We start from the raw sequence: 21,636 nt of genomic DNA, 5'->3' as shown, positions 1-21,636 counted from the left end.
AAAAATGATGCATGTACCCATTAGCAGCCGGTTTGCTTTGTCACCGGTGTTATCAGTCGTTGGTTAGGCTGGTTTGCTCGAACATGAAGCCAAAAAAAATGTACGTGGCGTCACTGTGCTTTCGTATCACGCTTCATATCCCACGCTTTTTTTCATGTTCGCAAAGGAAAAAAAACGTACAAAATTAAAAACCTCCTCCTGAGGAAATACAATTACACAGGTCTGCGGATGTCAGTGGACACTCCCAACTGGTTAAACGAAGGAGTCTGCTCGGCTTATTAAATTGCAGCACCTTACGGCGCCCCCTTTCACGTTAAACGGCGCGGATGAAAATTTACGCGGTGGCTTGAAGTAAGCTTCACACGCATCGACGGGACGCGGAAGCCGCTCTATCAAAAATTGAACGCAGCAGGTCTTTGGCGACTCCCCCGCGCGCTACCACGTGCCAAACTTTCCTATTGTCAGGCGATTTTTTTATATATATATTTATCAATATGTGTTTTGAGTGTTTGGTTGCTATAAATTTCCACACGATGAGTCACTCACTTGAGCTATCATTTGTGACCGGCTCGCATTTAAAAAAGAGCATTAAAGCTCAGTGAGCCTTACCTGGTGAAATATTTATATATATATATATCTCCCTCACCCCCTAACGGACAGGTGTGGTGCCTGGGCAACGAGACGCGCTTTCACGTCAACAAGACGGTGGCTGCATCCGTGCGCTCGCTGGTGCTCAGCGGGTTGGTGCCGGGCGTGCCGTACCGTGTCGAGGTGGCGGCGGCGACCGCCGCGGGCGTCGGCGTGCACAGCGAGGCCCGGGCCATCCAGCTCGGTGAGCGGCCATGACACACAAAGTGCTTTCAACAAACGAACCACAATACCCTGGCTGATCTCGTCAAGGGGCAGGAAACCATCATCACGCGAACTCCGGTCATCCTTGCAGCAGCGGCGGCTTTTGGCTGGCCGTCGAACAAAGACGGTCACCACGTCGCGCGCTTTCAGACGCGCTTCCATGGCCGTCTGGAACGCTCTTTCCTTCCGATATTAGGAAGCCACTGGAGCTATGAACTTTTAAATAATCTCGATTGGAAACAGTTTTTTTTGGAACTGCTTTTTGTGTTTAGTTTGTCGTCCTTTCCCATTTGGATACATACGGTGCAAAAGAAGTTCAACACGCATACATCCACGAAACCCTCCGATCGCAACACTTCCGCGCGAACGATGCTCGTGCCCCGAATGCCGGCACCGTGCCTGCACAGGAGGCGTTGGGAAGGCATGGCCCGGAGCACCATGATAGCAGCCGTTCTGTCCAGCGTGGAGATAATTTTATACTTTTTTTGCAAAATGTATAAGTTTATTTGGTGTGCTTGGGGTTGCTCTAAATTTCTCATTGGTAAGCCACTTCGTCTCACGATCATTTGTGGCCAGGTCGCTTCTGAAAAGAAAGAGCTACATAGCTCAGTCGGCCTTACCTGCCAAAAAAACATTAATATCTATAAAAAAATGTTTTTTGTCGTGATTCGCGATTTAGGAATTTAACGGCATGTTTTCGTACAATTCATTGCTGAGTCTTGAAGACTCGCATTCACCGTTGTCCTGCCTTGGCATATTTCACCAATTTTATTTCATGAGCGGCTTTTACCTATTTTGTGGGTTGGTGAGGGGAAATTGGAGTGACCAGAGGAAATTTGCACGAAATATTGGGGGGGGGGGGACCCTTAACTCTACACGGATAGGTCAGGAACCTGATTACTGTGCTTTCATGCATGAGGCCTCTCTGCATGGTTCACCAATCCTGCCTTCAGGTTGCTGGAAGATGATGATTTGTTGAAAGCGTTGCAAAAGAATTTGCCTGTTTTATATAGGTGGTGCATGATCACCAATGTCTCAGCATTTATTTTCAGTTCAGTTCATATAGTTGCGTGCGTATGTTTCGTGCACACAGGAGGTTTTGTTTGTTTTGTTGTGTTTCTTAATCTGGTTTTAACTCAAGCAAAAAGCATCGCACCTGCAATTTAAAGGAAATTAACTTGGCTTTCATGTACGGCCACCGTGCCTTCCCTTAATCAAGACAAACATTCTCTGGTACAATCTGTGACACCTGGTCATATTAGGTGGCCAATGTAGACCCGGAAAAAGATTACCTTCCCGCCAGCAATCAAAGCGTGTATAAATCTTCCATGGGTCTTAAGAAATATGCTTTTTTTTTATTCGGTGCCAATCGATGGAGAGTTGAAGGCTCATGTCGGCAGCACCGTTTTTTGATTTACGACACTAACTTCACCGGTAGAAAGCCATGCGCTCCAACTGATCACCGCCGGGCTTGAAGCACGGTACGTGCACCTGAATTGAGATTTCAGTCAGCGTTTGTGTATTGGGTTTTTTTTTGTGTTGTTGTTTACGTCTCTTTTTATGTTTGGAAATTGGGTGGTAATAAACATTTTTTTGCCGTGGCCAAGTGACCCAGGGTTTCCTGTCACCGCCACCACCGCGTCTGGACATGTGCAGTTTGCTCTGCCGTGAAATTGATTACTTTTTTTTTTGGCGGGTGGGTGGCGTGGATATCATGAGGTGAAATTATCCCGCGGATTACGTGAGCGCACCGGGGGGAAAGGGAAAACGATTTATGTGCAAAAATCAAAGGTGAAGCGTTGGCTATATGGAGCACACGTCTGTGTGTGTGTGTATATATATCGTGTGTAGGCACCCACTCGAGTCTTTATACATTCGAGGTTTGCTTGCCTCCTGCAACGACTCACATTTATTGAAATAGATTTCCGTGGTGGTTATCAGTGTAACTACAGATGGGGCATGAGAAGAATTGATAGGGATTTTTTCGGATGCACTTAATTCTTGAGCCAGAACAACAAGCCCTTTCGAAGGCAAACTAACGATATATAGATGCACACATAGGCAAGCAGTGGCAAGACTGGGGCTCTGCTGCCTGCCACTCCTGGTTGCAATAACCTCTCTCGTTTTTTATTTTGTTCACTAAAAGGGAATTTAATAATAGATGTGCACTGTAATTAAGAGGTGACAGTAAAGGATGGCAGGTAATATTAGAAGCACACGCAGTTGTGATTAGACATTCTTGAAACAGCGCACGCTTGCCAATTTCGTTCTGTGCACAGTAATTGTAACATAACAACGCAGTTATTCTGCTGGTTTATTCAATATGCCGGTAATTTGCCAGAATCTTAACACTTGCAGGCAAAATAAGAAAGGGGCCTTTTCAATGAATTGTTTACATTTTGTGTGCTCATGTGTGTGTGTGCGCACGCGTGCGCGTGTGTGTGTCTGTGTTTCTTTGTAGCTTCGTTGTGTTTCTACGTTTGTGCGTGTGTTTCTTCGTGTATATGTGGGTTGCATAATACGGGCGAAACAAAGACAATGGCGACAGGAAATTTCACCCGGCCCCAGCGTCGCCTATGAGCTGACAGAAGCTGACAGAAGGAACAGGTGATGATGATGATGGTGGCGTGTGTGCGTGTGTGTGTTTCCCCGCGCCGCCCTTGCCATCGCGGGGCGACAGAGCCCGTCGGCGGAGGCATCGTCTCCATGCAGCCCGGCAGCAACGTGAGCCTTGCCGGGCAGATATCCGACGTGGTCAAGCAGCCCGCGTTCATCGCCGGCATCGGCGGCGCCTGCTGGGTCATCCTCATGAGCTTCAGCGTGTGGCTCTACTGCCGGCGCAAAAAGCGCAAAGGACTCAGCAACTACGCCGGTACGCCTTTTGCCAGGCAGACCCGGTCCCGTGCATGCGTGCGTGCCACCACCGCGTGGTGGGCTCGTGTGCGGGCGGTGGTGGCATGCTCGCCCTTTCAATCACTGCACTCGCATCCCATAACTCTGAGCTTTTTGGTTCAGCGCTGGGCTTGCCGTTATGGCCACCCCTTCTTTGCTGGGATGTTGGACCACGTGTGCAATTTTGACCGCCAAGCCCACCTGCCTTCACCTTGGCAAGCAGCTGTTACGCCCACTCCAACTTGCAAGCGTCTGCCCGAGCTCCTCCGGTTGCATTTTACCAGAGTTGCGTTTTAATGCACTTCCCCATTAAAATATTTGCCACATTGATTTTTTAAATGACTAGTAATATGACTTCCTCAGCATAAGTGGTAGCTTAATGTGGCAATAATAACTGCAATATTGAATTATTTGCTGTGCACTTCTGAAAATGTTCAACAAGGAGAATGTTCTGTATTTTTTATTCTCTTAAGTATCCCTGAATTGTGCTTGGAGTGTAGCTGAATTGGTAATACAGCAGAACTCCCAATCGTGCAACTGTCTGTGAGTTAAAATCCTATTAAGATGCTGGAAAGGGTCACCTCAGTCCATTCTCCTCTGCGATCAGTCATTTGTCCTGTGGATATACATGCCCTTGCCAAGGTAACGTAGGTTTTTTCCTGCTACCTTCTTAAGACCTCGAAATGATAATGGCCATTGCTCAATGGCAATTAGATCACGAGTGCGGTGCCTCTTTGGGCCTCAAATTGTATTCTCCCAAAAAATCCATTTCAATTATTATCAATTTTGTTATTGGCCACGAGCTTCATGCCACGCATAATGTACCTAACGGGGCCTTATTCGACGAGTACTCTGCATGTGGTTAAGCTTGAACCCTGTTAAGCGCCTCGGAGGGCGGTCACGGTTGGAGGTCAAGCCGTGAGTGCGGCGGCGGCTAAAACGCGTGCCGCATGGCTCACCACCCTTGACCCGTGTTCACACCCAATATCTTGCCGAGGAAGATTTATGTACGCGACAACTCTTCCGCTGCAGCACCGCAAGCGGATAAGCGACCGGCCGTCCTAATTGTTGTCGGATGCGGCTCTCGTCGGGGAATCTGTGCAGTTGGGCCTCGGGTTGGGACTGGGCCGGGGGGGGGGGGTGGGGGAGGCGGTCGGTCGGGTGCCAGGGGGAAGGAATGGAAGTGGGAGTGATGTGCCGAGCTGATGTATGAGGCAGCAGCAAAAAAATCAATGGTGCGGCGTTATTGCCGATAAACCAAAAAAATGGCATGGTCGCCCCGTGCAGCCGCACCTGTCCCTGTTTATTTGCAGCCTGATCCTCTGCCTATCTTCAGCCCACTGCCCAGGGCCTGCTGCTGATCTACTTTATGTTTAAGAGTAAAACAATCTCGCTTCTTTTAACCGCCGCCTGTAAGAGCCGTCTCACACCCGTAGCTGCTTTCTAACGCTTGATTCTTTTTTCTTTCTGCTATTCTGTCTCTGTGCTTCTGCCCCCCCCCCCTTCTCTGTTCACGCTGGGCCTGCTATTGCAGTTCGCTCCTTCACCTTCACGCCTGCAGGTATGGGCCTAAGCTGCATCGCACGTTCTAATTTCAGTCATTTTACATGTTTCCAGCCACGGACGGGAGGGCGGAATTACCGTTCGCAAAAAACACCCGTGATCACAGTGCGCTCGCTCGCCCAAGTGGGCCCTACACTAACCCACAAGTGTGGATTAAGCTCAATGCATATGCATGGATTAACCCATTACGCATTGGTACTTTTAAAAGAATAAAGCTGCTGCTAGAAGAGACAAATATTTCACCTGTATCTCGTGTACTTGCTGGGGGTTTGAACTGGTGATTCCTGTTGGGGGTACGGGGTGGGAGGGAGGAGTGGGCTGTAAACCTTTTGCACCCTCCACCCCACTGCCATGGCTTGCTTCTTTAAACGTGCCTCCGATGCATGAGACTGATTGACAATTCAGTGTCGCGAATTTTTTACGTCCCAACATTCGGTTGGCTGGCAAAAGGCGATCGGTGCTAGCGAAGTTAATGGAGCTAATAGGCCTAATTGCTTTACAGGGATAACAATGCGAACACTGATACCAATCAGTTGCAAGAGGTTATTGGCAAGTGTGCACCCTTTACAGGGAAGAATTAGAAACTGCACGACAGCAGATAATGCAACTGATCTGCGTGATGGCCTCATATTTAGAGCCCCTTTCCCATCCAGGGAAGGTGCATTGCACTCCTGGGCCGCCCACTCCTGCAGAAATTGCCGAGCTTGCTGCCAAACGGGTGATTGAGATCGTGCGGATTTTTTGAGGCTGCCGCTGATATGACGCAGAAATAGAAAATAAAAAGAACAGAGGATCCAAGCTACGAACATTGTTATTGACTGGACGCCTTAATCAGCCAGATATAAAGAGGGGGGGGAGGGTGTTTGGGGGAAATGCTTTTATCTCTTTTTTGGTGATGCGATATTTGATTTTTCTTGGATAATTTTTTTTTCATTGAGCAATGGGGGACTTGGCCCAGGGTGTGCCGTCCTCACGAAATGTGCCACTGTCGTGAAATAAAATCCATCACGGATATGAAGGTCATCGCCGAACCGCCTCGGGATGGGTTACGGTGGAGGCAGGAGGGCGGTCAGGACCGGGCTAAGGGTTACTGATGACAAAGAGAAGACAAGAGACCCCGTGGCTTAAATTGAGGCTACTTGCTGGGGGAGTTGGGGGTGGGAAGGAGTGAAGATGTTCTAGCCACTGGGGCTCCTTATTAAACTTACTCAGCCAAAATACAATGCAACTGTGTGTGTGTGTGCGTGAGGTGCGTTCATCATCCGAGTGCATGAACATGTGTGATTGTGTTGTGTGCGTGAGCATTTGTGTCTGAATGTGTGTGTGTTTGTATGTGGTCGACTCAGCCTCAAATGAGTACCTGGTGCAGTGTGTAAACATCGCCACTGGGGAGACAAAGGCGGTCGGGCGTGGTGCTGGCCACCCACCCCCTTGTGTAACGTACCGGCCTTCATAAGTGTTCGCAAACGGCACTTTCCCCAACAATCTGTTAAGGCTATACGGGGGATCTTTGTGTGTATAGAGAGTGACCCAGCCAAACCACCTCCTCCATTCCAGCCTTAATAGGAGTTCACTAATAGCCCTTGGCCCAACAGCCTCTACAGGCTGTATGGGGGATCTTTGTCTTTGGAGAAGGATCTGTGGTTAATTCCCGCTATCTGATTCTGGCCTGGAGCCTTCCCGTAAATTGCGACTAAAATAATGATGATAAGAATTGCAACTTGTTACGCCCCGCGCACACAAGGATGGGTGGGGGGGGGCACCAGCCAGGTGGTGAACCGACGACAAAAAATGAGTACCTGAAGGTACATCGTTGGTCACTCCCCCACCCTTCGTTTGCCACGCTGGCTTTCATAGGCGCTTGCTAACAGCACTTACCTCGACAGCCTGTAAAGAGATTATTTCCGCGTGCACGTGTGTACGATGGCGTTGCTACTGACTGTGTGTGCGTGCGTGCGCGCGAGCGAGCGTGCGCTCTGTGTGAGTGTGCATGGGTGTCACACTGGTAAATGGCCCATGTCATGTGGGTTGAAAAATATCGCTGGGCTGGGGATCTGCATTCGCCGCGGCACTGACTCTCGCTCTCTCGCTTTTCCCATTACAGTGACCTTCCAGAGGACGCAGGGGACAGTCATGAGTAATGGACGGTAAAGAAAACGCTTTCCCTGTCTGCGCTTTTCTTTCCTGTCAGCCGCGCTTGTCAGCAATACCACCACCACCACCACCACGCGCTTGGAAAATGGCCAAGTGGATTTTTTGGACACAATTAAGAGTGGGCTTCTGTGATCAGCGCTGATTATGGCAATCGCTTCCCATTTTTCTCTGCAACGCACGAAATTAGTTCCTTTGTGCCGTTCCATTGGCTGTTTTGAAAACATTCGCGACGCCGCTTGCCACGTCGGTTGACACCCCAATGCGATTAAAAATGTAAATATATAATTGGAGAACACGTCACGTGATTTTCAATTGTTATGATAATCGAGCCGAAATTTTTGTTTGAGAGGAGGGTTTGGGTGCGGCGGGGGGGGGGGCGGCTTCTAAGCAAAAAAGGCGTGTAACAATCTTGTCAAAGGGCGGCCTTCCCCGGCGCGATGGCCGACGCCCGCAGTAGTGTGGCGCTCGCGTCAAGTGGCCGTGCCGTTAAGCATTGGCGTCGTGCGTCATCGTCGTCATCGTGGTCATCGTCGTCCCCCCCCCCCCCCGCCACAGGCCGGGAGTGCTGAACCCCAGCGACCCCACCTACCCGTGGCTGGCCGACTCGTGGCCCTCCACCGCACTGCAACTTGGCTCCGGGGCCAACAACTGCGCCGTCAGCTGCTGCCCTCACCCCACGGAGGCCGCTGACCAAGGGTTCTCGCACGCAGGTGAGGCGGCTGCCCCGGCCAGCGTCTTTCATCATCCCGGCTCTTCCTCTCCTCCCGCACTTGCCTCCCGTCAAGCGACCGTCTTGCAGGTTGTGGAGTCGCAAAGCAGCGAGGGGTGGTGTGCGGCGAGGGAAGACTTTGTCCAGAATTTGGTAGCCCGATGATGATGATTTAGCTGCGCACTACTCGCACACGCCCGTAATCGAGCGCTGATAAAGCGAGGTATGGTGGATCACACAAATGTTCTGAAACTCCCTTCCTGTGAGCGTTAAGGAGGTGCCGCAAAAAGGCAGTAAAGCAAATGTGAAATCCACCTGAGTGTTGTTGCCTCCTCACACGTCTGGGTTTTCTCTGGCTGCTCCGCTTTCCTCAGACGTGTAAATACTCCTAAATTGGAAGATAACACCTGAATATGGAGAGGACTACAGAGCTTGGAAAATTGGTGCCGGCTTGCCACCTGGATGCCTTTCCTACTTGCCTGTGGCTCCTCGCGCCTCTTGAGTTGCTCTCTCTCTCTGCGAGAGCGAGTGAATGCTTTGCGTGTCAAGTTGAAATTCAATTTATTTAAATGACTGTTTAAGGCTGTATGTGTTTTTGGAAAGTGGAAGATATAGTGCAGCCTTTTGTGGAGAGGATTTTGAATGAAATGGATGTCATTAAATATGTATACTTTGCCGGCGAATCACGACTCTACACATTTGGAGGTAGGCCAGATGCCAAAATTATTAATAACTATTCAGAAGGTCCAATTCAGCCCGTGGATGAGAAATACTGGCTATCAGTGATAGAGCAGCCTGAGGCCTGCTGCGGGTGTGACACCGCTAGTTTGTTTCATGGAACGATGACAGCAAAATATGGCGCAAGCCTCTGTTTTATGAGCCTCCCTGTGTAGTCTGCAACAAAAACAACGGGGTTTTTTTCATCCTCTGCTAATGTTCGAGCTGGGCATACGTTGGCCAACTTCAAACGGCACAACAGCTGTACCTGTGATTCCCCATGCTCGACTTAATGAACATCATTCATAGTTCTTTTGTCGCGTTGATGATCAACATTATTAGAGGCGTCCGAGGCACAAGGCTCTGTCTCAGCGGCCTTAGATGGCAAAGATTAATTTACAAAAGCAGAGACATGTCTGAACATTATATTAATTATTTATCTTGCTCAAGCATAGTCTTTACATTGTGCGGTTTTGTTAAATGTTTTGTTGAAAAGAAATATTAGTGGCCCGTCAAATTTCCTCCACGAGAAATGTTAGTCCTATGGTCTTCTCATGCTTAATATCATTGTCATATTGCCACTGTAATTGTTGTTGTCATTTCATGAATGAAAACATGTTGTGCATGCAGTAAACAAATATATGAGGAGAAATAATCAGAATGGCAAAAGGCAGCTTTTTAAAAAGGTCAGGGGGAATGATAATGTCAGACACCAAACAAAACATTGAGCACGAAGATATGAAAGCTTTGGTTCTGGAGTGAAGTGGAATGTGCTCATGCAGCATGGGCACTGCAGAAGGATGAGATGAAAACACGAAGCAGGCTCGAGATGCGGTGCTCCAGCATAAAATAAATCATTGAGTTGGTGCGACGAGAATGAAGTGAAGATGTACTGGCAGAGAATTGGCACAAGCAGCAATTACTGAGTAATCTGATGAGAGGAAAGGTGGCGTGTGGGGAGAATATTTGAAGATGGGTCAACTGGGGGGGGGGGGGAGGGGAATGGAAGCTAAAAGGAGTTGAGGATGGAAAAGTAACAGTTGTCAGTACAATGTGGGCAATTTGCGAGGACTCCATGGGAGATGCTGACGATTACAAATGGCAGAAAGCCATCTGCTGTAGGATATCGACACTCGGCTATCAAGATGACATCTGATCGAAAGGCTTAGCACATAGCAAACTCTTGCCACCATGAATCTCATACGATAACTCTGAGTTCCAACTTTGGCATCTAAATATAGAATGATTTCTTGTGTAAGAGCGTGTCTTGGACAACACTCATTCCACACCTCTCAGTTGAAATAGTAATTGTTATTATTTTTATGCCACTTTTTTGTCTTCAAACATGATACTATTCTGAATGATAGTATTGCGTCAAGCCTACAGATTAAAAAAAATCCGCTTTTATATTTAGGCAGCAAGAAAGGACACGCATAATGTTTGTAGGGATCTTGCAAAACTGGCATTAGGGGGTAATCTGCGTGTGCGCGTGGAATTAAGCAGCCCGGTCTGTTGGCTTTTGTGGGTCACTGGCCACAACTGCGAATGAGAGTCACAACGATTTCCAGCCAGGAAAAATGTTCGTCATTTCCACGGGAAGCGTGAAACGAGACGTGAGAGCCATTCTTTAGTTTGCATCGCTGCTTCCCACCCAGGACCCCCTGCCCACGGAGCGGGTAAATGGCTCTCAGACTCCTAGGCTCTCGATGTATCTGCCTTATTTCTGCGCCGGACGAGGATGGACGTCAGCACGGCACGCCCACCTCCTGGTTTCCGTTAATTTACTCGGCTCACCTTGGACTGCAGGTTGACAGCGTAATGCTTGTCTTCTGAAATATTCTCATTTTGGTGCGGCGCCCTGGGTGTGTTGGTAAATTGCATCTGATTGTGTACTATTTCCATTGAGTTCCCGATGACAGATTTTATTTTTATCTCCGAAAAACTTTGGGGGTTTTTGTCTTTGTGCTTATCACACGGAACATTGCCATCCTGTTGTTGACATGGCTTGCTGCGCACAAAATGTTTGTGTTCTTCCACCTGAATGTTATAATACAAAATTAACATTACAGTACTAACTTCAAAAGTATTTTTAAAGTCCACCATCAAACTTGAGGATGTTTAAATTGCAAAGTTAAACTGTTTAAGGAATAGTCCTTAAATATATTGGTCATGAATACAAAGAGCCCCTAAAAATTAAGCCCAAGAAACTCTCCTTTTTTTCTGAAGCAAATTATTTTTTTGCCTGCAACAAATTTGTTTTTAAATCTCCAACTATCACATGTAAACGTGGAAAATATGAGATCCTGAAGAAATGAGCAGTGCGTGGTGGTGTGCAGAAAAGCCGTTCAAACACCGATGCGAATTTCACACCGATGCGAATTTCACAACGCTCGCCGTGCTCCTCTCCCCTCAACCCAGACGCCAGTTTCTCAAATATGGGAGCGGAGGGTGCCAAGTCGGCGACGCTGGCGTCCGACGGAGCCATCTACAGCAGCATCGACGTCAGCCGCGAGGCGGCCTTCTACAGCCCGGGCGCCACGCCCCAGGCCACGCCGTACGCCACCACGCAGATCATCCAGCAGAACATCGCCAACGAGATCTCGGCCGAGCGAGGGGCAGCCCCTGCAGGGCCCGCGGGTTTCGGCGTGCCGTCGGAGCAAGCGCGATTTGCCAACGGTAATTCCACCCCCCCCCCTCCCCCCGTTCATTTAAGCCTGTCGGTGAGAATTCCAGATCCTGTCGTTCACCCGTGACGCCGGATGGGCGCGCATTTAATCGTGCCCAAATGAGGGTTAACGGAAGGGAAACTTGAAGAAGATGAGAGCAGTGTATGCCCGCGGCAGATTATAAAATAAAAAAAATATTCACCGTCGCAATAATGAAGCTGTGACGACGATGCGCTCTGCTTGGGCGCCAGGGGGGACAAAGGTGACGCCACCACCGAGGGGTGTTTGTGGTTTTCACATCTGATTTTAATTAGCGCAAGGCAACACAGCAGTCTTGGGAAAAACAAATATTTTAAATATAATAAATCACAGGAACCCCTCCCGTCCACATGCTGCTTTTTAATTTGCTTACCAAGCTCAGTTTTTTTTGCTGTGAACATGAATATATATTTTGATTAATTTGATCCCACGTTGTGCTTAATTGCCTTGATTCATTATTTACCCTTTGATTATTATTTTTCTTTCACTGGTGGTTGTTTGTCTCGCTTTGTGTTGCCGCTTATTCAATTTTTTGTTGTTGTTGTTGTTGCTCCCATTGCAAATTCTTCCAATCCCCCACAAAACGGCCCCCTCGCCACCCTCCTCAATCGTGACCTCCGCCGCGACCCCTGCACGACCTCGTGACCCCCAGAACGGCGTGGGCCGCAGTGCATGCTGGGCGGTGCGGGTGGCCCGAGCCAGGACCATGGCTCCCTGGGTTCACGCCACAGCACCGATCGCAGCAGCGGTTCTTCAGGTTGGTCAGAGTCTGGCAGGGAGCAAAGCGAGCGACCAAAGAGACAAACGAGTTAATAAAGCGTACATTTACTGACCATTGATTTATTGACCGATTTTTTATTTTCTGAGAAATCAATTATCGGATGGATGGATGAGTTTGGATCGTGGGTGAATACATTAAAGCAAATGAATAGGGAATGTAATGAGTTGCTATGGTTATCATGCCTAGTATAATAACAGCTCCTGGTGTAGTAGCAGCACTCAGCGCTGTACATTTTTACTACTTTACCCTGCATATATATGCTAAATAATGCAAATAATTAGTTTAATTGTTTTCCAGACAAATGTCTAAAATAATTGTGCCAATGGATGCACTGCAAGTAATCCATTTATGAATAAGTAGAATCATAATAATTTACAGCCCTTTTGTAAATCCACTACTGGAGCAATGCCTCGCCCCTATATTCAGTTGTGCGGGTTGTTTGAGCGTACTTCATCATGCTGGTCAAGTACAGGTTGGTGAAGGGGGAGGAGGCCATGGGCAACTTAGATGTCGCTCGCCAGAGACGATAGACGGTGGTCGGAAATTCAACTCGGATCTCCAGATTTCATGGCGCAGTGTGCTAACCGCTGTGCCACCGCTCCCCCGCCCCACCCCCCTCCCATTGATGAGCATATATACATACGAGTATGTATTTAACAAAGAAGACATAAGCTGCAGTCAGATTACTTTAGATAAATGAGTAAGATCCTTAGTCTGCCTTCATTAAGGTAACACAATTAAGGGGAGTCAGAGTCTATTTAATGCATCTGCTTGAATGTGTCAACTCAGGGTCTGTAAACATGCTTGTCTGTCATGCGGTACATTAAAAAAAGCACACCTATGCCCACGGGAATGCATGCAATATTGTCATTTGTATGCGACACTGCCAAATTTTGCAAGTGACAAGCAGGGTTAAGGGGGTTAACATCCAAGGTCTTTTATATTGACCCATCACGTGGAGAATTTGTCTTACGTATTCATAATGCTGTGCGTTTTGTTTTATTATTTTGTTTAAAAGCATTCCGGTTGTGCTATTGGCATCATGTTTTTTAGATGAATCCATTCAGAAATGTCACCGAGCATTGGGGCCAGTATGGGTTTCAGCAAAAAGGCTCGAGAATATCATTTTAACACAATTTCTCCCCAAAATATCCTGTACTTTGCCTTTTATTAACAGCAAGCCTCCCACTTTCCCATGCACTCTGCTACGAGATACTTGTTTTTTTTTATCTCACGACAATTAAACAGTTCATTTGTAGATCTGGAAGGCGCCTTACAAGTAAATGTAAATTCTTATTAAATTGTGTAAAAATACATCTAAAAATGTTTCCCCCCCCCCCCCCCCCCCACTAATTGGAGAGGAAGCAATATTCTTAAGAACCTGGATTAATCACGGTTGGCTGAACCAAAGGTTTCGAACCCAGTGGTCCTGCCTCGGCACTACGACCCTGAACCACCCGGCTGCCTCGTTCTTTTCTTTTCAGTATCTTGTAAGTTTAATTGGATGTTGTTGTATCATGCATGCATCCGTGCGTAAGTGTAGCGAACATTGCTGACCTGTCGTAGTACGCTATCTTTTTTCTGTTCCCCCAGCTTGTGTAAAGTAAAAGAGAAATCCGTTTTTAACTGAAGGCAAGGATAGCTCGTGCTTTGAAGTATCACTATTTTGGGACTCATAACCACATATGCCCATGGGTATGAATTTGCCTTCGTCGATTGCCAACATCCATCCTCGATCATAAACACTGCCACTTGCACCCACAGGCGATGATTTCAAGCAATATTCAGCAATCCTTTTTTTAGAACATTTTCAATATTGAAAAGGGACCTCTTGGGAAGACGCCGCTACAGCTACTGTTGTTCGGTTCAGAAATAAAACGAAAATAAAAATTGCACACGCAGAGAGCGGCAGTGAATGGGGTGAGCAGACTGCTACAATCCGAGCAACCCGAATGCAAAGAAACATTTATTTACAAATCATATGAGAACTGTATGTATGATTATGACAGTAAATATGGTGATATATCGAAACAAACAAAAATCTTTCCGCTGCAATTCCTGGCAATGCATATCACCGGTAGTAATTCGTACCTGAATCTAGTCTAAGCCTCCCCTAGGTCAACTCAACCTTACATGAGCACCTAGTGTGCTGTGTCCGGCATCAGCAATTGTGAGACAAAGGTGACTAAGCATGTGTGGTACTGCGAACTGTAGCACACATTAGATCCCATGCCGACTTTATTAGGCTCTCGCTAACAATACCTGGCCCAGCAGTCGGTCAGGCTAAGTTGGTGGTACAATCAAGGTGAGAGTGTATTTGCAGTGCAGGTGGACAAAACGATTCAGGTCAAATCTCACGAAAGAAGTTCAACATACATACGCTGATCGCTTTATTTTTACAGTGAAGTACAATTTATTTATTTATTTTTAAATTACGCGCATTTTGAGAATGTGAAGCATCGGCGAGACGATGGGCCCTCTGGCAAAATGCGTCGTTGGCCCGGACGGAGGCATGCATGAGCGCACCGAACGGGCGCCCCGGTGAGCATGCCAGTGGTGGAGCGACGCGACACCAAGGGGTTGCTGTGGCGAGGGGGCCAGGCAACTTGCAATTTCATTTTTTTTAAATACTGTCGGCTCGCACCACTCAGCGCCGCTTCACTCAGAGCGCCTGGACGCATTCCCACTGAGGGTAAAACCTTCACCGCACGTGTCAGCCCGCGTCTCTGTTTGCCTTCCAAAGCCATGTGCCTGTCTGGAGTTTTAATATTGCACGAGTCGGCGGCCAGATCTCTGTTGGCAGACTCGTACAATGCGGTCAACTTGACAACCCAAGCCTGTGTAATGCCTGCAATATATTGTTTTGTAGTTATTTTATATTCTCCGGGCTTTGCTGTTGTCGCAGCGACAATGTAATTGAATTGTGCCAACCCTGTTGTGTGCACGAGAACAATCAACAAGCGGAGCTATGAGGTCGTCGCTAGTTGGTTGTATGGCAACTACGTTCCTGACCTTTCCAATAAAAAAGATAAACTCTTGAATTTTGTACTTGCTGCGTAAATCAACTGCGTTGTTCGTATTATATTGCAGCGTTGTGTTATTGACGTTGAGCTCGTCGATAAATACCGCCGTTGTCAATTTGAATTTGTTTCTGCTCACTGAAGGTGGCCGCGGGAAAAAGAAGTCCAAGAGCAAAACGAAGGCGGCAAAGGCCCCCGGAGTGAACTGGTCCGAGTTCCTCCCACCGCCGCCGTCTCACCCCCCTCCGGGATGCAACATGGACCAGTCCGGAGGTCTCCAGGAGGACGGGTGCGTTCATGTGTGTGGGGCTCCCATTAGTGGATTTGCTCGAATGCGCTGAAAGCGTAACGCACCAACATGCTTTATTTCACTCGCCTTTGTTTGTTTCGTTGGACAGCGTCCTATTGAATTTTAACCGTGAGATTGAAAGCTACAATTACGGTCTTTTTTACATATATACTGCTGCTGTAGTTGGTAAGAAATGGATCACAACTACGGAGGATAACGTCAGTCAGTTATTATTGAGAAATGCATGGAATTATGGGAGATTGCACCTAAGTGCAACATTAAATAAACAATTGCAACACTAAATTACGGCAACTATTTGTCACCCGGCCTTTTGACCATGTTTCCAAGCCTCTTATCACCCAGTATGTGAGAAACACGTGACTTTAAACCAATTAATTAAACGGTATGGTGTGGCGTAGCAAGGCTTCTATAGGTCGGGCATCTTGCTATTCTGTGGGGTAATAATTTTTGGCGGAAAGTCCTCTTGCGAGTGCACATCGCCCGCTCCCCCCTCCACCCGTAGTTTATGGAGCGTGTCCGTGTGCAGCGCGCGGGCCGCATAACCCCGCATGCAAAGCAACGTGTACAAATTCCCATTAATCTAATAGCCTGTTTAATAGAGTCCTACCATCTCGGCAGTGAACATTATCTCCTCCTCCCCAGCCATCCGGCTAAATGGGAAAAAAATTGCAACCCCACGTGCCACGTGCCCAGCACCCACACTTAATATTCATAGCTTCTCTTTTCAATGTAGCTTTGGAAATGTCTTCAATCATCGCCTTGATTTAGGGCATTTGTCTCCATTTTCCCTCTAATGGAGTGATTCATACGTATGGGGTTTAGCACATGAGGCAAAATACGGGATGGCACGTTACGCGGTTCGATGGGATGGGCCCTCGCTTGTTCACTTGTTTATTTATTTTCCCCCAGTCGTGCTCGTGAGGAATTGAAGGTCTGAGGGGGTGCAGCGGTGTATCAATTGGAGCTTTCGATGTAAACACCACCCGAGCAGCGATGTCACCCCAGAGGTTAAATCTCGAGATGTAGGGATTTAATATGGGGGATATTGGCATCATGTTTACTTATATTGGGGTTATGCTATTATAGAGGTGAACATTACACTATTTTGATAGTTTTTTTTCTTCCTGGTTTTGCTACCTAGAACAGTTTTAATAATGCCATGGTCCTTGTTTTGGAAAATTCTCTTCAATAGCAGCTGTTCATTATTATCTCCATTTGAAGTGTATCTTTTTCTCGAGCTTTCAGTTGCAATTTTTTGTAATAGTATTCTATAGAGCAGGCATTGGAAACCTTGTTTTTTTACTGAAGGCCAAATATGTCTTTCAAATAATGTACATTAACATACACCCAAGCGCTATCCAATAAAACCACAACACATCTTAGGGCTCACCATTAGCGGTCTAAATTAGAAACAGTGTTGCCACGTTGAAAACAATCCCCTCTCTTACCTGATTACTGTGGCCACGATAATTGCAGTGATTGATAAATATTGCTAGCGGGCCATTTAGAAGCGGCTACGGGCCTCATAAAATGACCTTAAAGGCCGGATCCAGCCCTTGAGCAGTGTGTTCCCCTCCTTGGTCTAGAGGTATTTTTGAGTTGGAGATTTTTTTCCTGCAGTAAAAATGGGGGGCGTGGGGGGGGGCATGCCACAGTTCGTTGATCGTCGGTACACATGTGGTGAGGTAAAGTGTGGGTACTCCCACTGCTTCCAAGATGGTTGGCCAGCATGGAAGAGTAGACCAAAATACCATCCATAAGGGAACTCTGTAGAGCTTCCACCGGTGAACATCCTTCTTGCAGCAGAAGGTATGACCGAGTAATTGCAGGACTGCACCTTTGCCTAGAGGTATTCATTCCCCAGGGCTGGCATCAGCGCTGTGGAGAGGCTGCCTGAAAGAATTCTGCTTGAGCTCACTGATCCGCGGGCTCGCGTCCGGCAGCGACTTCATACGGCGACTGCGCGATGAATTATTAAGAAAACACATCCATTTAACCGGCTGTCAGAGGCATCAACCTTAATTTGTGATTTTTTTTTGCCCTGCGAGGGAAGTATTAGTGCACTAAAATGAAAACGGGACGAAATAAAATCAAAATTCTGGCGCGTACAGCGCCGCTTTTACGTGCGTAGCGCAGATGGTGTCAAGTGAAACTAATTGCACGTTAAGGCAAAGCGCCTCTCTCAGAAATGGGGTGTTTGTGTGACTGCGCGATGCAGTTGTATATTTTTATCCCTTTTCTGGAACGACGAGGGTTATTGCCGCCACCGTCGTCTTTGTGTCCCCGTCGGCTGCGATCTGCAACTCGCGGCAGCACACGGGGGTGGGGGGGTGGGGGGTGAGGGTGGGGGGTGAGGTGAGGGTGGGGGTGGTGGGGTTTAGCGGCTGCATCAATCCCAAATTAAGGCTCCTTTAATCATATTTTTGACGAGGAATCTTATCCCAGATGACAAATGGAGCCGCTTCTCTGGCGTATTGGGTTGGGAGTAGAGTAACGGATTTCTGATCACTTAGGGCTGCGCCCTGTATAGATTTGCACTTGGTCAAGTGATTGGTGTGCGGGTATTTTCGTTTTTGCAAATCGGCATGGCCGCGGGTGCAACTTTGTCACCTTTAACACGTAGGCTTTCGCGACCAATATCATCCATAATAGAGGTGTTTTGGGTTAGATCGCATAAATATATATGTGACGGATAGGCCACGTTCTGTTTACATGACAGCCCTTACTAGTTGGCCGTGTCGGGTGGTGGCGGGTTTTAACGACACATTATTATATTTACGTGGTCTAACCCCAAAATAAACCTCTAATATGAACTTTGTTTGTTGGTACACCACGAATTTGTTGTGTGACCGGCATCATCGGCGGAAACGACAATCACAACACCGGCAGTGTGACCTAAACAAAGAAAACCTCATGGTCCAGATGGATCACAATTTGGATACAAGAGTGGGAAGCTTTTTTTTTATTCCCGTCTGCCTTATAATGATGGTCAACAAATGTTTCTCAAATGTAAAGCATTCCACTGATAGCAGAGGTTGAAACCAGTTGTGAGTGTAATTTTTGTTCTTTTTTAAAAATGACAGTCAAACTCGTGGATACTGTAACGCTTAGGGTTCTTGTCCGAAATGCTTTGTGTGTTTATGAAGCAGCGTGTGTTAATAATGATATCTATTGCATGGGAAATCTGGTAACTCTAGCTTTGAAGTGACTTTTAAAAAACAAATGTCTTGACACCAAAATAAATGGAATGCTGATCTTAATTATGTCACAGTTTTAGTATTGAACATTCAAAACGAAAGCATATTTTATTGAGCTTGACACTTTCACTTAAATAATCCCTAATATTTTATTTGTAATATTTAAATTTAACATTTTTGTATTATTATTACAGCTGTGGATGCTCGCTGAGCTCTACTTCCATTTATATTTATATATGTGTGTGCAAAATTCTGCTGCCCAGAATGTGCAGGCATGCATGCCACAGGCTGACTGCTAGAAATGAGGATGCCTCAGCCTCGAGGTCAGAGTATCCAGCCTAGAGGTCAGAGTATCCAGCCTAGAGGTCAGAGTTGGTGTCGAGTCGACTGTCAAGGCAGTGTGGCGGCACAGCTTGTGTATATGAGGCTTGTTGTTGTTGTTGCTGGGTTCCAGTTGCTCCATTCCAGGCTGTGCAACGGTGCTGCTCTCTCCCTCCTCTCTCTCTCTCTCCCGTGTTTCCCTGCCCTGACCCACTCTCCACTCCCCTCCAGACTCCCTCCTTCTTCCCTAATGTATTTTTTCACCTTTGCACGGCGTCTTGAGATACAGTTGCATTTAGACGCTATATAAATTGAAATTGTTGTGGTGTCAGGTAAGCGGTGGGTAGAAGCTTTGGACCAACAAAGAGCGCTGAGAAAAAAGTGGCTAATCCTCAAAATAGTTATGGATTAGCCGGTACAAAACTTGGGGGGAGGGGGGCACAAGGCCAGAACAACCTCCCGAATGCCCCCCTTTTGCCGCTAACCCTGGCGCAAGCCTCGCCACCCAGCGGTGCTCGCCTTCCAGCGTACGGGGGAGGCGAGAGGGTTAATGGTGCAGCTCTCAGCCAGAACCCCATCGCTCCTTCAGCGCTCGCTTCATCACGAAGGGGGAGACCCGAGCCACGCGGTTCGTAGCCAATTCCCATCTTCTCCTCCCCATGTGTCGCCTCGCAGCTACGACAGCGACGACTGCGGCCCCCCGCTCCCCGTGCGCATGTACCTGCACGGGGACGGCGGCGAGGAGGGAGAGGGCCCGAGTGGCGGGGGCAGGACGCACGCGGTCACAGGCGTGGGCTACCTGGGTTCGCCGTCGCCCGGGGAGGCAAGGCATCCGAACAGGTACGACTGCGCAGATCGCCGTTGCAGCCCCACATTGGGCAGGTGGCCCGTAGGTGTGCACTGCACGTTTCGGCTTTTGTTTCCACTTTCCTCTGTCTTGTGTCAATGTGCTCAAGTAGTGGCCACATCTTTCTGACACCAATCTCCCTTATGTCGTCGTGAAGCCATTCTCTGTTAGGTCTTCCTCTCTTTCTGGCTCCTTCCATTCTTGTCAACAACAAACTTTTCATTTTCCTGTTGTTATCCACCCTATATATGTGTCCAAATAGGACCAGTTTCCTTCACATCATATAAAATACTTTATCATATTTTCTTTTGGGGTCGTTCCACGCGTCGTTTCAGGCGTGACATCCGACGTTTTTCTCCGCGTCCACCGGGGAGTCTCTTCAGGAACGGGAAGAAGCTCCTAGCACGTGGCGCAAAACCTCGGACATCGTGTCAAACGGCACGCGACAACGACCTAAAAATGCGTCACAGGGCTCACCTACGGGGCGCAACCGCGAGCGGCTATGCGGTCGGAAACATGTCTGCGCTCACGTGCCCCTTGCTTGGCGCATCACAAAGAGCAATGCTGTCAACCCGGGCAGCTGGCACCGCCGCCGTTTCATTGCCTCTTGCATTTGCCCTCATCAACGAGTGAGCATCACTTCACTTTGACTTGGGTTGGAATATGGCGACTACAGTTGTTGCGATAAAATTAAGTGATTTATTTTTTGACGAGTGTCATAAATACAATGAAGATACCTATTCTTAGGTTTTGTCGGTAAAGTCACGTAGGTAAAAAAAAATTAAAATTAAAATTTATAAAAGTAAAATAAAAATAAAATAAAAATCACGACGTTTCGGAGGCAACCCAAGCTTCCGTCTTCAGGTGGAACCGTCACAGCACGACTGCTGCATCAAGTAAGTACTTGAAGACGAAAGCTTGTGTTGCCTCCGAAACGTCGTGATTTTTATTTTATTTTACTTTTATTAATTTTAATTTTTTACCTACGTGACTTTACCGAAAAAACCTAAGAATTTGAATCCTTGCAGTCACGAAAGCTTCAAATCTAGAATGAAGATACCGTTCAACGGCTATAAATATTCCGCTGGCTTTGCTGTGAACAACAATGCAATTTGAAATAAAGCATGGAGGGTTTTTTCCCAGGGGAGAATGAACGTAGAAACACAACATACAAATGTATGCAATTACAAATGTTTGCATGCGATTAAGCTACGAGCACACTAAAGGAGATCAATCATTATGAGCACGTGCAAGCGTTGAACGTCATAGTTACACGTGAGATTGAGATATTAACCGAAGTTTCAGTTCATTTCCATAAAAAAAAATATTTCTCATGGTCACTCATTACCCCGCGCAGCTCGCGAGGGCCCAGAGTTGCGACGAGCACTCTGTACGTACGTTGAACTTCTTTCGCACCATGCATGGCCAACTGTGCTAATCGGAGGTGCGAGCAAAGAACAATAAACGGAACACAAATAGCAGCCCCAAAGAAATGAGCTTTCAATCTCGATTTAAAAGTGCATACCTCCAGTGTGCTTCCCAACATCGGAAGAAAGAGCGTTCGAGAC

At 47.4% G+C, this 21,636-nt stretch overlaps 1 protein-coding gene across 1 annotated transcript in view; it reads left to right on the top strand.

Annotated features, from left to right (window-relative positions):
- Positions 1–21,636, top strand: part of LOC133347856 (roundabout homolog 2-like) — a 277,152-nt gene that overhangs the window by 241,243 nt on the left and 14,273 nt on the right. Inside the window, 9 exon segments of the mRNA XM_061560535.1 lie at positions 661–832; positions 3,533–3,724; positions 5,279–5,305; positions 7,412–7,454; positions 8,017–8,171; positions 11,306–11,563; positions 12,245–12,349; positions 15,538–15,682; positions 19,897–20,061. Coding sequence (XP_061416519.1) covers positions 661–832; positions 3,533–3,724; positions 5,279–5,305; positions 7,412–7,454; positions 8,017–8,171; positions 11,306–11,563; positions 12,245–12,349; positions 15,538–15,682; positions 19,897–20,061 — 1,262 coding nt within the window.

The sequence above is a fragment of the Lethenteron reissneri genome, chromosome 26 (genome assembly GCF_015708825.2).
Source record: "Lethenteron reissneri isolate LAM-NWPU_2019-01 chromosome 26, ASM1570882v1, whole genome shotgun sequence".
NCBI lineage: Eukaryota > Metazoa > Chordata > Hyperoartia > Petromyzontiformes > Petromyzontidae > Lethenteron > Lethenteron reissneri.
This window is presented reverse-complemented; position numbering and strand designations above follow the sequence as displayed.